Source organism: Fundulus heteroclitus, chromosome 24 (assembly GCF_011125445.2).
Source record: "Fundulus heteroclitus isolate FHET01 chromosome 24, MU-UCD_Fhet_4.1, whole genome shotgun sequence".
Taxonomy (NCBI): Eukaryota; Metazoa; Chordata; class Actinopteri; order Cyprinodontiformes; family Fundulidae; genus Fundulus; species Fundulus heteroclitus.
Genome location: NC_046384.1, coordinates 21,492,988 through 21,511,020, shown reverse-complemented (window position 1 = coordinate 21,511,020; position 18,033 = coordinate 21,492,988). Strand labels below are relative to the sequence as shown.

Genomic DNA, 18,033 nt, shown 5'->3' with positions numbered 1-18,033 from the left:
ATAGTACCTAACCACAACTGAGCCCAGTCAAACCAAGCTTCTTTTGCTCAGCATTGCTCTAAAAGGAGCCCAACAACAACACAAAACCTTGGACATCTATCTTTTCTAAGGCTTAGTCCACATGTAGCTGGATATCTGGGGAAAAAGATACATTTTTATGCGGTTATGCCTTTCATCCACACGTAAATGCCGTTTTATATCACTAAAAATGAATGATTCCGAAAACTCTGGCCCAAGTGGAGATTTCTAAAAACTCTGTGTACATGAAAATAGAGATTTTAAGGGTCTGGCACATCACGGCACTGACATCACACATGCAGCCATAGAGGTGCTGATTTCAAAGTTGGTGTTGTGATTGTTTACAATGTGTATCTGATTCAATTCAATTCAATTTTATTTATATACCGCCAATTCATGAAACATGTCATCTCAAGGCACTTTACAAAGTCAAATTCAATCAGATTATACAGATTGGGTCAGATTATACAGATTGGTAAAACTTTCCTATATAAGGGAACCCAGTTGATTGCATCAAAGTCCCGACAAGCAGCATTCACTCCTGGAGAAGCGTAGAGCCACAGGGAGAGTCGTCTGCATTGTTCATGGCTTTGCAGCAATCCCTCATACTGAGCAAGCATGAAGCGACAGTGGGAAGAAAAACTTCCCATTAACGGGAAGGAAAACCTCCATCAGAACCAGACTCAGTATGAACGGTCATCTGCCTCGACCGACTGGGGGTTACAGAAGACAGAGCAGAGACACAACAAGAGAAACAAAAAAGCACAGAAGCACACATTCATCCAGTAATCTGTTCTACATTAGATGGTAATAGCGGATGATCTGACCAAGATATTTTACTTTATTACCAGAGGCCAAGTCAATGCTATCCAGATTAAGTGATTGATTAAGATTTTATTAAAGGTTTATTTTTTGAGGAAGTAATTTATTGGATTCATCAGGATTTATGGATAAATATAGCTGAGTATCATCAGTATAACAGTAGAAATTTATCCCATGCTGTCTGATAATTTTGCCAATCGGAAGCATATATATAGTAAAGAGAATTGGTTCAAGGACTGAACCCTGTGGTACTCCACAAGTGACCCTAGAGTTTGAAGAAGATTTATTATTAACATGAGCAAACTGTAATTTGTCCGATAGATAAGATTTATACCAGTTTAATGCTTTCCCCTTAATCCCTACAGTATGTTCAAGTCTTTGTAGGAGAATATTGTAATCAACTGTATCAAATGCAGACCTGAGATCTAACAGGACAAGTATAGACACAAGTCCATTATCTGAGGCCATGAGAATATCATTAGTGACCTTCACCAGAGCTGTTTCAGTGCTATGATGAGCTCTGAAGCCTGACTGAAACTCCTCAAATAGGTCATTACTTTGTAAATGTTCACATAGTTGATTAGCAACTACTTTCTCAAGAATTTTAGATAAAGAAAAGAAGATTAGATATAGGTCTGTAATTTACTAACTCATCTTGATCAAGAGATGGTTTCTTAAGTAAAGGTTTAATAACAGCTACTTTAAAAGCCTGTGGTACATAACTATTTACTAAGGATAGATTAATCATGTCTAAAATAGGGCCACTGATCAAAAGGAATATCTCCTTAAACAACTTGGTTGGGATTGAGTCTAACATACAGGTAGAAGGTTTAGGTGAAGCTAAAATTTTAGATAGTTCCGAAAGTTCTACTGCTTCTAACATGCCACATGGACAGTCGTCTGCATTGTCCATGGCTTTGCAGCAAGCCCTCATAATAAGCATGCATGAAGCGACAGGTGAGAGGAAAACTCCCCTTTAATGGGAAGGAAAAACCTCCAGCAGAACCAGGCTCAGTTTGAACGGTAATCTGCCTCGACCGACTGGGGGTTAGAGAAGAAATAGCAGAGACACAATAAGAGAGACAAAAAAGCACAAAAGCACACATTGATCCAGGAATCTGTTCTACATTAGATGGTAATAGTGGGTGATCTGTCTTCCCTGGATGATGACACAGCTAACAGAACGCCAGACCAGGTGTACCTACTATAAAAGAAAAAAAATGACAGAGAACAAAAAGGTAAAAGATAAAATAAGAATCAAGCAATGTAAATTGGAGAGCAGTAGAAGAACTCAGCAGAATAAGTAAAATAGACCCTGTTGTCCTCCAGCAGCCTAAGCCTATAGCAGCATAACTATAGAGATAACTCAGGATAACCTAAGCCACTCTAACTATAAGCTTTGTCAAAAAGGAAAGTTTGAAGATTAGTCTTAAAAGTAGACAGGGTGTCTGCCTCACAGACCAAAACTGGGAGTTGGTTCCACAGGAGAGGAGCCTGGTAGCTAAAAGATCTGCCTCCCATTCTACTTTTAGAGACTCTAGGAACCACCAGCAGACCTGCAGTCTGAGAGCAAAGTGCTCTGTTAGGAACATACGGGGTAATCAGAGCTCTGATATATGATGGAGCTTGATTATTAAGAGCTTTATACGTGAGAAGGAGAATTTTAAATTATATTCTTGATTTAACAGGAAGCCAGTGAAGGGAAGCTAAAATTGGAGAAATATGATCCCTTTTGTGGAGGGATCATCAGAACTCTTGCGGCAGCATTTTGGATCAGCAGAAGGCTTTGAACTGCATTTTGTGGACTTCCTAATAGTAAAGAATTACAATAGTCCAAGACTGAAGTAACAAATACGTGGACTAAAAACAATGTGGGGGAGATATTGTTTTTTATAAATACCTGGCTACGTGTGTACAAGGCTTCAGACAGCTGAGTGCCAATTTCCCTACTTTATTTATAAAACATCTTTAGCTGAAATAAACCCTCTGTGTGTTATTGTCATGACTAAACGAAACAGTTGATTTTGATTCTAAACAAACTACCAACACTCACCTCTGTTCCCTTGCTCTCTGTGTGTGTCAAAATGATGTTAAGAATGAATAAATGCCTTAGATAACATTAATATATTAGTTTCTGCAATGTAATATTTGTTTTTTGTATAAAAAAGCAATTATACAGATTATGTTATACGCTTTTTAATTTTCATGTAAACACTATGTTAAGAGGAACCCGGCCATGATGAACACCACAATTCCTTCAGTGTTTGAGTTGAGTTTCATGAGCTTTTACTGGCCAAAGTTAAGAGGTTTAGTCAAGGGTCTCAGACATTTTTATTTAATGGTAAAATTCCCTGTAGAATACCCACCCTCATGGTCACACTAATTGCGCTGTTCATGTTGCCTTTGTAGAGCCAGCCATGCTTAGACACTCCTCCCTTTTGAGATCCAAGAGAGGCAGCATCCTGGAGGAGATGGAAAGAAACACTATCAGATCTAAGATGAGACTTATATATGCTTAATAAATATAATTATCAAAACTCAATCAACTAAAACAAATTGTCTCAAGCAAATGTTGGATTAAGACAAGTATAATACTACTCTCTACATATTAGGGCCCTCAAAAGAAGAAGTGGATCAACAGGATTTCCTGCTGGGACAGCAGAGAGGTTTGGAAATATTAATCTTACCTCGTCTTTTTCCACGTCTTCGTCCACTTCAAACACGTGGGCAGCAAGTTTCTCAGGTCGCAACACCTTACTGAAAAAGAAAGGTCACATTCATTTAGACATTCCCCATATAGTTCAGCTTCAGCTTCAATTTATTTGCAAGCACACATTTCTCTGGGTGACTGCTGAGAAAATCCACCAGCAGGTTAAATGAGGATTTCAGTCATCATACAACATTCTTACTATTTCAGAGCTGATCAATAATGCAAAGATCCACAGCAGTCTGACAAAACAGTCATCTATCAGTCTAGAAAGGGGTTAGAAAGCCTTTTCTAAGGATTTCAGTAAACCCCAGTGAGAGCCACTATCCACAAAAGGAGAAAACATGGAACAGTGGAGCACCTTCCCTGGAGTCATGACCTGCCAAAATGACTCCAAGAGCCCGTCAACGACTCCTCCAGGAGCTCACAAAAAAAAAAGAACAATGACAAAATTATGAAGCATTTACACATATGCCCTTCTTTGTAAAGTCTACCACATAAAATTCCCACAAAGTACTCTGGAAAGTATTTACACAACTTGTACTTCTCTACATTTTGTCATGTTACAGCCACAAATTCCAAAGGGCTGTACAGAAAGTGCGTTGTGCAACCCAAAAAGCCCACAAACAGTACTAGTAAGTTTTAGTAATTATTCTACCTTCCAGGGAAATCGCAGCTGTTTAAAAGTTCAGGTCAAACACACCGATTTCCCCCATTGACCTCTACAGCACACAGCTGTCTCTGAGGAACTGCCTCCCTAAACACTGTCCAAACCAAGGCCAGGGTTTGTCTTTTGGCCTTCGATGATTTAAACATGGCACAATGTTTGCGACGTTAATTCCTGCAGTCAAGGAAAGCAGCTTGGCCAAGGACACGCGGTGCATTGTGGAATTTTCCTTTTGTTTTAATAATATTCATCAACACTGCACCCAAAATAGTTCTTCGTATCTGGGTGTAAAAAAAAACAAAAAAAACACAGGAAGTCCTCTATTGTTATTGTAGTATCTTCATGGCAGGTATTCTTCTTTCTAGAGCTCTGTCTATATCTGGCTCGAGACCGGCAAACAAAGGTCACTAAGCACCATAAGATTTACCAAATTCCTGAGTGGGAACATTAGCCAAGGAGTACATGTATTTATAGATCCTACAGTTCAATTAGTGACAATTACAAGACAGAGAAAGACATTTAAAATAGAACTGGCAGTGGCTAAGGCATAGAAACATTTCAAGTCTGGAGATAAACAACAAAGCCTAATGCAATTTGCAAAGTGCAACTAAAACTATCCGTTCAATCTGACTTTCCTGAAATTTGTGCACACCCTATAATAACCAGCCTGCTGCAAGGACTTCTGCTTCCTACTTTCTGTCTGTATATTTAAGGCTTCAAGAAAGCTGAGGAGCCACTTAGCTGCACATTAGCTCGGTGCCTCTCAGTCAAAGGCTAGCAGCCTTGGTTAGCACATCTGAATTACACACACTCACTGCGGAAGCTGGCGAAAGTCTCCAGAATACTCTTCGTACTTGTAGTTGACCACATGCCAGTCAGACTTGTACGTTTTAATGCACTGCAGAGAGAGACAGAGAGAGAGGGACAAAGTGAGATGCTGAAAGATGAAAATAAATCAAGTTAAGCTGAAGTGGCTTCAAATGTGGCAAATAAATTATGGCTTAATAATATACATTCAATTAAAAATAATGTGTTTAGTAAAATGGAGTTAAAAGGTGAAAACATCTGTTCTAACTTGTATAGGAAGACCCACAATCTTAGCAAAATACGGCAGGGGAATCATGGCCCCTCAGATACTTAAAGACCACATATACAGAGATAATAACAAAGATTTATGTGTGTGTGAAGTTCTGCTTTTGTATCTGAAACCACGCAGCTAGCTAGCATTCATATTTAACAAGTGGCCTAGTCAGAATTCTGACTTAAATCTGATTAAAAAGCTGTGGCTCATGCTCAGAAGCCCTTTGGTGAGGTTGAATTTGGACAAACACGTAAAAATGTCTCTACAGACATTTAAAAACGTCACTGTCAGAATTGTAAATTGTAAAAAAGGCAACGCAATTAGGTTGTAATTTTATTGAGTCAATGCTTTCTCAGATAGTGACTGCTTGGTTTAGGTAGCTTTTTCTCCCGCTTACATGAAATCTAACATGAAAACTGCATTCTGTGTTTACTCAAGTTATCATTGTCCGATATTAAAATTAAATTAACAAAAAAGGTCAACTTTTGTGCAAATGTAAGGGAGCAAATACTTTTTTTAGGAACAACTACAAGTAGTATTCCTTATCTCACTGTGTGTTCTTCAAATCTGTGAATTCCTAAACACACACACACACACACACACACACACACACACGATGTCCAAGATGATAGGTCACCAAAAGCAGGGAAAAATGTTCAGGGAAAAAAACATCCATCTGTATAAGTAACCACAGCTGTTCCAGATGGAGTTATGATGTAATGCTTTGCTACGGCAACGGGGGGACTATCATGTACTGTGCTCTATATTCCATCCGAACTATCTCGAGGACATTTCTCTGAAACAACATTGGGTCAAGTACCAGTAAAGTGTGGACCCCATCTCCGGACACTCCACTACACGTTTACTGTCAGGAAATTTGAAGTGGATGAACACAAATAAAAGTTCACATAAAGGCCAACAGGGAGTCTTCAAATGGGCACCAGATGTGTATTCTCTCTTCTCAAAGTCAAACGGATGATCAGTATTTGCATTTCCCAATAATCATCTCTGAAAGTGAACTAGTTTTACCTGCACAAGAAAATCTCATAAATAGTTTGATGTCAAAGGAAGAGTACCAGAATCCGTCAGGTCTGAAGGGTATGAATCCAGGTACTCTAACTAGACAGAAGCAAAGCAAACTGTATTGGGCTAAAAGTAGATCAAACCTGGCAGCATATCAATCCAAAGAACATGGTGGGGCTTCAGTTAAAGCCTAGCCTTTGGCAAGCATGGAGGGATTGAAAATGGTCATAGCAGGCTAGCATCCATCTATGTATTGGTTTTACCTCTTGGACAAACAGTGAGGAAGCTTCTTTCTCAGCAGTCTCTGGCACAGTGGAGAGCAGAGTCCGTCCCTGGCGCCGCAGGGTGGAGATCTGAGGGAAGAGGATAGAAAGCAGGCATGAAAAAAACAACACATCCATTCTGTTGAGTGTGTCAATTTTAAGCAGTATGGTAAATTAAATTTTACAACACCTCGAGATTACATGAAAGTGTACTGATCAGTACTGTTTTTCAGCCCCAACAAAACATGGCTAGGGATGGTAATGTTAATGGTTTTTAAATGTCGCAACAATAACCCAATAATAACATTGACTATGTGTCATGTCCTGCTGTGCAATGCAGACACGGTGTGTGCACTAAAAGCGATTCACTCACCTGAGCATGCTGAATGCTTGAATTAGCTCTGCCATACGACACCCCTGACTACTTTCTGAATAATTCAGCTAATAGGTATTTGACCATTGTGGCCCTTCACAGACCACTACCCTTCCATTCAAACATGGTTAGTTGATCCATAAATATAGAGAGGTAGTAAAACAATACAGGGACACCAAAAACAACACTCCCATCTCGACGCACTAAAACCTTGAATTACCAACCTTTCACTTCAATTTAAAGCCTCTACGTAACAATGCACAGGGGGGCACAAACTTCAAGTCAAAAGTTCACCAGAGTCTGAAAAGGTAATTAGCTGATGCGGTTAAAGCCACAGATAAAGCTTTGTATACACCTTTTACAAAGATATGAGAGATTCCAATGTCAAATGAAAATATTAAATTACTATTTTAATTAAGATTTCTCCTGTAGATTTTATTTATTTATTTGAATGCATTCTTAAATTAGTTGTTTAATAAAAGCATTTCTAGAGGTATATGTTATACACTAGGGATTTTGTGTGTTTTATAGCCTAATTATACTGACCTATTAACCCAACACTAGCCAATTTAGCAAATAGGACAAAATAAGATGGTCTTAAACGGTAAGGATTAAGTGTTGACTCTAGACTCGATTATTTACCCTCTTATTCTTGTCAGACAGTGAGGTATGAGTGCCTCAGGCTGTGAAGGCTATTGAGCTGGAAGGTCTGCAAAATTACTACATGCTGCCTGCCACTACCTTTGCTAAAGATGAATGTTCTGGTTTTCTACTCAACCCACAAAAAACAAATAGGAAGCAGTGACACAATGACCTCGTTTGTGAGAAATCTCTTTTTCAAACCTTGTGAATTTACAAGGATTTTCAAGTTCTGCCATAGTTTGCTGTACATACTTTTACTTTGACCATCATAAATATCAGTGGTTCATTTTGCAAAGTTTACATCATATTCTTTTTGCCTTTTTTCTTCTTCAACTCTAAATACTGTGTGTCTACTGAATATCTTCTTCAGGCAGCTCCTTTTAGGAAGTCCCACAGCAAATCATATACCCCAATCTCGCCCTATACCTAGTATCTCCTCTGTCACACCAGCCCTCTGATATATGCCTCCAACCACTCCACCTGACTGCACCATCTCCTTAACCTCACTTGTGCATCTTCTGGTGTAAGTATTGTCCATGGATACTTAGATTTGTCCATCTTAACAACCTCTACTCCACTCTTTTGTATTTTGTCTTTCTTTGACTAACTTTCAAGCTTCTTCTATCCAGAGCATACCATCACCATTCCAGCGTCTGTCCACCTGCTCCTTACTCTAATTATAGATCACAGTGTCATCAGCAAACATCATAATCCATGGGGCGTCTAGCCAGACCTCTGTCAACCTGTCCATCCACAGTGCAAGCAAGAAGGAGCTAATAGCTAATCCCAATACACATATACTTTGTGTTTATACACGTATATCTATAAAGAACTAGCATCCAGTTATTATGATGCAGAGAAAGAAGAAGGTGAAAGAAGAAGGCTGGGCAATATGCCTTAAAAATAAAATATCTGATTTTAATATACCAAATCCAATTAATCGATTGTTTTCATTTCACAAAAATAAATTAAAACAAATTATTTTAAGAACTTGCTTTCATCTGGGAGTTGATCTGAATTCAAAAGTGCAGCTAAATACAAGCTGTGAAACATGCTTGTAAAACAAGATGGCAGGCCCTGCCATGTAAACATTCAAAATACAGGTGCTGGTCATATAATTAGAATATATATATATATATTTTTTTGTAATTCCATTCAAAAAGTGAAACTTATACATTATATGCATTCATTACATACAGAATTATATATTTCAACTGTTTATTTCTTTTAATTTTGATAATTATAACAAAAAAAATGTAATACTGTGATCCAATATTGAAGACACCTGGTGCCCCACTCTAAACAGATAATTAATTCAAAAGACCTGCAAAGGCCTTTAAATACCCTCTCATTGTAGCCCTGTAGGCTACACAATCATAGGTGTCACTGTTCTTGATCAGCCAGCAAACTGGCCTGACCTTAACCCTATAGAAAAAAATCTATGGAGTATTGTAGGATGTGATACGCCAGACCTAACAATGCAAAAGAGTTGAAGGCCACTATCAGAGCAACCTGGGCTCTCATAACACCTGAGCAGCGCCACAGACAGATCACCTCCATGCCATGCTGCATTGCTGCAGTAATCCAGGGAAAAGGAGCCCAGACTAAGTATTGAGTGCTGTACATGCTCATACTTTTCAGTGTGCCAACATTTCTGGAAATCCTTTTTTTGTATTGATCTTTAGCGCTATTCTAATTTTCTGAGATAAATTTGGAGTTTTCATTAGTTGTCAGTTCTAATCATCAAAATTAAAAGAAATAAACACTTGAAAATATATCAGCTTTGTGTAATGAATGAATGTAATATACAAGTTTCCCATTTTGAATGGAATTACAAATTTCATGATATTCTAATTTTATGACCAGAACCTGTATAACAAATTGTTTGCTGTTAGTGGTAATACACAATGAGCAAAGAACAACCTTCACTTAACTTGTGCAACTTCAAACTAAAAAAAGTAAATTAATAAATTAAAGTGCCTCGTATTATGATTAAAAAATGTTTTCTCTTTAGAATATTTTGACAATATATTTTCCTAAACATATATTCAGCATTGCATGCTGTTCTCTTCATGGAAGCCTAATGAGAGCAATGGCTAAATAATATCCAGATTTTCTAAAAACGTAATCTTAAAAACTTGTACATTTGAATTAATCCATACAATTGATTTATTGCCCAGCCCTAGAAGTTGGTAAACCAAGTAGTATTTTCATTCCACTTCCCATGTATGCCCTGCTTTGTGTTGGTCTATCACATACAAATCCATTAAAAATAGACTGAAGTTTGTAGTTGCAATGTGACAAAATGTGAAAAAAGTGGTATGAGGAGCATACATTTGTTTACTGAGGACTATATCAAGGAAAAGCAAATACATAACTGCACAATTAAGCTCTTTCCACTGATCACATCTCTTCACTCTTTGAGTTTGAGGCAGTATATATATATATTTGTACAGAAAACTGTGGGTATAGCCTTTTGAGTTCAGCATGTCCACGCTAATACAAGACACTGATGTGTGGAAATCTGTGTTTCCAAACAACTTCAAATTCAAATCTTGTAAATTCAAAACAGAGGGGAGAGCACCGATGAGTCAGAGCTTTGGGACTCCGAAACCAATATGAAACTCTGCTTAAAGAGCTGATCCATTCGGTCTGGAGATCTTTCTGTCACCGTTCCAACAACAACAACAAGGTATTAAGCTAGCTCTACATCCAAGTTAATCACTCAAATGAATCAGGATCATCTGAATGTAAACATCACATCAATCCAAATGTGCGTAGCTTATTTTTTACTTACTACAGGTATTTGGTTTCATACTTTTTTCAGTGTTGAATGAGAGGAGGAAATAAAACAAACATTTCAGACTTTTTGTCTTCCCATAACTGTACCAAAACATACCGCACCGTGACTTAAGCCGGGACTTTGGTGTGCTGTTACGCCCCTACTCTTTAAATCAACGTTTATCAGTCGTTGAGTGTTTATGTGCAGCACTTGTGCTTGCCACACCCATATGTCTGGCTGTCTCTTTTGCTTTCCCTCTCTCAGCACAGTGATGTGAAACATGTGGTGGGTTGGTTGGATAGATAGACAGACTGGGTCAAACCGCATACACATGGGCGCGCACACAGATTCTTGTCAGTGACTAAAGAAGAATGTACTGCAGACAGCCTTTTAATGAAAACCACCAATCATCGGATTGCGCAATAAGGCTGGAGGTTCCTTTCCAAACAATGCGCTTGGATTCAGTGTATTCTAACCAAAATACAAATTCGATCTTATTTTCTTTTAAAGTAACCTAATCTTGTTCCATTATTTTTTTTCTGTAAATTATAGCAACAGCATATAAAAACGGGAATATTTATCTGATGAGTTATTGGAGACCAAACTAGATTGTGGACTATGGTTGAACTGCCTCTGTAAAGTACGCTGAGATTATGCTTGCTGAACGTAAATGAAAGTAAAAGTGACTGGAATAAAATGATCATGTTTGATCAGCTAAATTAAGCTACCTAGTCTGGGGTTTTTATCCATCCTGTTCCACGTACTTCAGCTTTTCCACGGCTGAGTGTTGTTAAAAGATCCATTCGAGAATTCCCTACATGCATCTCCCGACTGATAATATCCTGTTCCAGGGGCATCCTGAAGCGTCAGCCTCAATGGACATCTGTTTGGATAGGAGTTTCTTCCAAATTGGATATGTGCCAAAAACAACAAGAACAGAAAAAAAAAAACTTCCTAATGCAAGTGACCAGGAGGCATTACTACTAAATTACCCACAAAGCTTCAGTTGTACGTTTCATGTAGAACACTAGCTTTTCTGCAGGCCCTATCATTTCTATTCTTGTGGCCATCAATCCATTCATCTCTTCTCTTTTTTCTTCACCGTACTTTAAAAGAACACATCTCCCTGCTCAGCAACTCTCTCCGGGGGATTTTCGGGGATTACAAGGTCTATAAACTTCGTCCATTAGGTTCTGGATCTGTATAGGTGATTCTTCTGCTAAAAAAAAAAAAAAACTCCTCTGAATGAAACTGATTCCAGACGCTTTTAAGAACCTTTATGAACCAACGTCACACAGGAATATCTCCATAAAAGTAAGCTAATTTGTGCAGCCCAAGGCATTTGAGCCATGAGGTTAGAAGAGCTTGCTAATAAAGCCAGGGTGACCACAATTTGATTCTGCCCAGTCTCAGCTTGCAGAAACGGCCAGTCCACCAACAAGTGGAAGGAGTTTTTGGAGTGTGAACTAAAGGGCAGTGATAAGCGGACTTACTCCAGAACTGGCTCTTGAAAGTCCAAGAATTGGAAGTGAAAATGCAAAAGCAGAATTGTAAATGGGACATTAAAAGATACCAAAGATTGAAGTTAGTTAAAATTGCAGAGTCAGACCCTTGTATGAACAGCAACATATTTCGGAGCAGACAGGTCAACTACTTCATATTCATAAACAGGCAGGATCATTGAGTGGAATAAAATAACTTCCCTATGCATCGGTCGAGGCAGATGACCGTTCATACTGAGCCCGGTTCTGCTGGAGGTTTTTCCTTCCCGTTAATGGGTGGTTTTTCTTCCCACTGTCGCTTCATGCTTGCTCAGTATGAGGGATTGCAGCAAAGCCATGTACAATGCAGACGGCTCTCCCTGTGGCTCTATGGTTCCCCAGGAGTGAATGCTGCTTGTCGGGACTTTGATGGAACCAACTGGTTTCCTTATATAGGAAATTTTTGACCAATCTGTATAATATGATTGATTTTGACTTTGTAAAGTGCCTCGAGATGACATGTTTCATGAATTGGCGCTATATAAATAAAATTTAATTGAATTGAATCTGATTGCCTAATAATTCTGTGAATTTGGATTTGATTGGAACAGACTAAAAATGTTCTAATAATAGCACACGGAGGTGATTTGAATTAATTAATAAGCCATCAGCATGTCCGGAACAACCCTTGCTTACCTGGAAGTCATCCGTAGGGAACTGCAGCATGTCACGCAGAACATCGCTTATGATCTGGGTCTTCCGCTGGAGGACCACATTCTCATAGTCCAGAGGCTCTATAATCTTTGGTTTTACCTGCAAGAACAAAACACTGCATCAGGCCAGTCTTTTTCAACTTTTGCTCGACTTATCATAAAAGGAACTGTGCCTGTTCAGTGACTGTAAAGCAACAACAGGACCGTTTCATATGTTCTGGACTCACTCACAATGGGAAATGTGTGGTATTCACAGCGTGCGGACAACAAGTTGCTATTGTCCTTTCACTGACAGCGCCAGACGCAGGAACCGGCACAGAGATGGCAATGAAAACGGGCTACGAGAGGAGGAGATGTTGGATGACGGAAGGGATGAGGGAGCAAGCGAGAGATTGTGCGAGGATTTGTACCAGTCACAGTGTCACGTTCAGTATCTGAGCTAAGTAAGCGGCGGCTCTGGCTCGTGGAATCATTTTCCCCAGAAGTACACATCACCTCTTGATACCAGTGCGCTAAACAGACAGTACTACACTAAATGACCGCTTTATTTGTTGCACCTTGCTCGTACCCAACAGGGGATCCCCTTTTAGTCTTCTGAACTGCTTTCATTCTTTGTGCATTGATGCAGCCATTAACATTCCTCAGAGATTTTGGTCCATGTTGAAATCACAGAATAACACACAGCTGTGGATAATTTGTCTGTAGCCTATCTACGACCCAAATGTCCTCAAGAGTCCGCCACTGAATCCGAATCTTGCGATATCATCTGAGTGTGCTGAATTCACCATCTATCTCAGAAGATGGATGCACTGTGGTCATAAAGTAGACTGTATACACCGTAAATAAAAGCACTCATTTCACATTATATCCTTGAAGCAGAAAGAACAGCCTAAGCATTTATGTTTGACAGAAAGCAAGATAGCAGAGCTCAGTTCCTGACGTTATACTCCCTGGACACTGCAGACCTCAGCTGTTGCATTCCACAGAAAAACCCCTGAGATTGTCTCCCTTAAGGAAGAAAAAAAAAAAAAAAAAAAAAAAGCTTCAAAACTGGGATTTAAGGAGTTAGGCCTCCAAAAATGTGTCGGTGTTTGCATATTGACATTTCAGCACAAAAAAAACGTATACAAGTAACATAGATTAGGTCTTAAGGTTAAACAACAGATATACAGTTCTCTGTAAAGTTAGATTAGGTATAATTTTATGTTGGTGAAAAAAAATATATATTTGTACAGAGATGAGAGTGGTAAGCAATGCACATTATTGTTTCATCGATTGTGGCTTTGAATACTGGTAATGTGGGTAATCATCCAGGGCGGCATGACACTGGGGTGGCACACAGGGAAAAAAAGTTATCCATTAGTTGTGCCCTGAATAAGTTTTCTATCACTCTATTGCAAGTCTACTCACTGATCCCCGTCCAGTGTTGTGCACACCGTAAGAACTAGGCTTCAAAACCTGATCAGTTAACAGCAGTGAATTTATTATAGGATTTGCACATTTAATATGAATCAGTTTAAAATACATAGATAATATTTGATCCTTTCATGACTGCTAAAAATGAATAACATCCCTGATTAAGTTCAAAGTAAGGCGAGTTGTTTAGAATGCCACATATCTTTTTCTTTTTTTTTTCTTTTTTACTTTTTTCTCTTAATTTTCAGCTAAAGTATTCAGCTTACGGCATTCCCACTGTTTTCAAAAGAAATGCAATTTTTTCTTGTAAGCAGTAGTAGTGGCAGTAGTAATACATTTTAAATACTGTATAAAAGTTTTGTTGAAAGTCAATGGATTATATATCTAAAACTGCTAAATAAATCACTTAAGCTAGGCCACCTATAGTCCACAGGTTGTCAGGTGAGCGTAAAACATTTATTTTTACAAATTCCTAATAGACTTTTTTTCAAGATTTATAGTTAAAATTAATAAAATAAGAGGAGGAAAAGAATTACATTGACAGTTACCTGTGTCTTTTAAAATCTAGTTTTACTGTGCTAAAATTAGCATGCTGCTAACAGATGTAAATTAGCACTGAACACAAACCGGCAATGGCTGCTACTAATGTAAAAGTTACTAGTTTTCCACAAAGTGGAAATGTAAAGCTAACTAAAATGTGTTTAAAGCACCTGTCAGGCTCTTAATCTAACCAATCGGACCTATGTAAGGGTTGGTAGGCTGGTAAAGGTGCCAGGTTGTGGGAAAAGCCAGAGCCATTATTGAAAACCCAAACCCAAAGATCAGGTAAAGTCATTATTAGTCCAACATTTGAAATGTGCATAAGTGCAGTATATATGGTGTCTTATTTTTACAATGTGACCCTCATGCCAAGGAATATTTTGACATCTAAAAAATGTGCAGCTTTGTTTTTGCTGGTGATCAGTGAATAGGGAAGTGTTGAAGGAGCATTAGTCCCTTAATGAGGTTTACCTTACTAAATCCTTGAAACATACAACAGCTATGCAACAGCATGTGGGGGTTAAAGATTTTAGTTTATAAAGCCACAACAAAAGCTAAACAACAGCTTTTATGAACAAGTCAATTGATTTAAGACTGCTGGTGAATACTACTGGAGTTGAGGGGGGGTCACTTTGGGGACGATATTTTCTCAAAATCAAAAGCAAAGAATTTATTTTCAACATTTTGCCTGGGTAGAAAGGAACAATAAAGCGGTGCATTAAGTAAAGTTACAGCGGGTACCCCACTTACTGAGGCTATTAGTCCTCGACGCAGCCGTCTGGTGTTCAGTTTCTGACTTTGTGACCTTTTCTGTGAGATAACTGAGAATACAGACCACCAGCTCCCCAAAACCCATTTTGGTCCACGGGAGTTTTCTGAATTTCGATCATTTAGATCGATTCATTCTGAACTGAAAGAATCGATCTAAAAGTAAACATAGTAAAAGTGACAGAACAACACTGCCAACTGTGCAGCCATAGTTAGCACAGCTCATGTCAGATTTATCATACCATGTTGAATAAGCCTAGAGATCCAGAATGATGGATTACGAAATAATGGTAAGTGGACTAAACTTCTACAGCGCTTTTTCAATTACACAGAGTGCTCTAACCAACAAGACCAGCTAAATGCCAACCAAGACGTTTCAAAACAAAGTTCAAATTCAGGAACACCATATAATTTATAGTTATGTTGCTATTAGACATGCAACTTATTCATATTGTTTGGGTTAGCTTCTTGGACTAGATTCAACAATCACATGAAGCCAATTACACGCCTTAAGATGTAGCTTTTGATTTATTGAAGCAATTTTCCCAATGATGCAATACAATGACCCCTTCGATATTTCCCAGCTCTCTGGATGTTAAAGATGGTCCGATAAGCATAAAGTCATAAGCTCAATTTTAGGACTAGACACTGACCATTCAGACAAGCACCTCTGAACTCAGTGGCGTGTCAGGGAGACTTGCCGGTCATCAACTCTACGGCACAGTTGTGTTGTGAGGTAAAAAAAAAATCTATTTGTAACTTTAAAAACAAATGGAGTACAGTTTTAATTATTTTAACAAAATGTTTTCATCTGACTGAGCAAACTTTTGCATTCTAGCACCCAGGAAGGGTTAATGAGCAAAAGAAGCAACAAGTGCTCCGTTTCCCAAAAAAAGATCAGCTCCCTTGAGAGCCATTCACTCAGGCTGCTGCTTCCCATCATCAGGTCGGCACCTTTTAAAAGATATCCAAAGCTGCTTCTGAAGGAATTAAGAAAAAGAAAGAAAAAAAAGAATAGGAACATACTTACCACTGACACCTGTGGCACTCCTTCAACTTCTGTTTCAATCTCAGCCAAACTTTTGTACTGCTGTGGACTCTCTATCACCATCTCCCTTTTCGGGGCTTTGGCTGTTCGACCCTGCATGGCGCTCAGTCCTAACAGCGTGTACCCTATCCCCAGGTGGGAGCTTGCATTTCACAAAGCCGTCTTCCGCCTCCGAAAGTTACAAGAGTTTTGATGACGTCCAGCAAGTTTCCCCTCTTTTTACCCAGTCTGCCTCTCTCTCCCCTGCTCTGTCTCTCCTCCCACCCTCACAGCTGTACAGCTGTAAGATTGTGCGCAGTAGAAGGAGAGGAACGGCACAGCAACCCCTCCCTCATTAAAAACTTGGAAAAAGCCCAGAGATCATGTCATTGTGCTCCAGCCCCACCTGCCTATTTATCTACAGTCATGACAATATAGAAGGACATCCTCTCAGGACATAATAAAAGTCAACCTTAAATGGCAAACTGTACAAGACATATTACAAGGACTATTTATTTAGAAAAGCACAAGTCAAAACAAAGACAATATGTGACGGGGGAAAAACAAATTAAAAAAAGACCAAGGACTCTCCAGCCTTTACTTTGTCACAACATCAAGACAAGACAGTTACAAAAAGGCCAAAAAAGTATGTATATTATTAAACTACTTTAGTCCAAACCACAAGACATCTTGAATAATGTCTTTGGGATAGATAAAGGGAAATTAGATGTTTTACCATAATAACAAGGAAGGCAATCAAAGGAAACTGAATAAAGTATATCACTACAAACCCCTACCACCCGTTAATCACTGTGTTCAACAGCTGACAATTTGGCCATTTTTGGTCCCGAGTCAATAATAAAAAATCAAAATGTGAGCCGACTGATGTGACTCATGAAGGTTGGCCCATATTACAGATCAGCGGATCAAAACGTTGCTCCCAATCACAGCAACAAAACAGTCTCCTGTATTCTTTTTATGCCTGTACTCAACAGAAGTCCAAGTTCCAGGTCAAGCTAAAAGGTTATAAAAAGCTTACAGGTGCAATCAAATGTAATTTATTGTGCCACTAACCCAAAGTATATATATATATATATATATATATATATATATATATATATATATATATATATATATATATATATATATATATATTTTTTTTTTTTTTTTTTTTTTTTTTTTATACACAAAAACAACAGTGTGCCTCAAACAAAATAATACCACGTCCATGGTAAAACATGGTGGTAGTAGCATCATGATCTGAGTGCTTTAAAAAAAAAAAAAAAAAAACACCCAGACACAAAGTGTCAAAGTGGATGACATTATAAGCAGCTCCAAATACCAGTCGAATTTGACCGAAAAGCTCAAGGAGCCGTCTATCCATTTCAAAGTAAGTCCAAGCCTACATAAAAAAAAATATAAACATAATTTGGCTTCATCAAAAGAAAGTTTCGGTTTTACAACGGTCTAGCCACATTTCGATTCAAATAACAATTTACACGATATCTTTAACAGGGCTGTGGACAAAAATACTCTTAGAAGTGGTTTATGTCACATAAACGTGTGTGTTGACACTAAGTACAACAATAAGTACATTTTGTAAGTTTAATGTACTTATTTAAAGTGAAATAGGTGTGTATTCCATTGATAGTGAGGGTCAAGGTTATTTTGTTATTCTGTAGTTCTGAATCCGTTAAGTATTGGAACAAA

General features: G+C 38.4%; 1 protein-coding gene across 11 annotated transcripts in view; it reads right to left on the bottom strand.

Moving 5' to 3' along the window:
* dock9b (dedicator of cytokinesis 9b) overlaps positions 1 to 18,033 on the bottom strand; it is an 89,470-nt gene that overhangs the window by 44,106 nt on the left and 27,331 nt on the right. For 8 of the 11 annotated variants that reach the window (XM_036127968.1, XM_036127974.1, XM_036127972.1 and 5 more), the window contains exons 2-6: positions 12,556 to 12,672; positions 6,582 to 6,671; positions 5,030 to 5,112; positions 3,528 to 3,597; positions 3,207 to 3,302 (exon numbers count right to left, since the gene is read on the bottom strand). In XM_036127968.1, coding sequence (XP_035983861.1) covers positions 3,207 to 3,302; positions 3,528 to 3,597; positions 5,030 to 5,112; positions 6,582 to 6,671; positions 12,556 to 12,672 — 456 coding nt within the window. Of the gene's footprint in view, positions 1 to 3,206; positions 3,303 to 3,527; positions 3,598 to 5,029; positions 5,113 to 6,581; positions 6,672 to 12,555; positions 12,673 to 12,803; positions 13,581 to 16,326; positions 16,521 to 18,033 lie in introns of those variants that run through there. The other 3 variants (XM_036127971.1, XM_036127967.1, XM_036127973.1) reach the window with 3 other exon arrangements.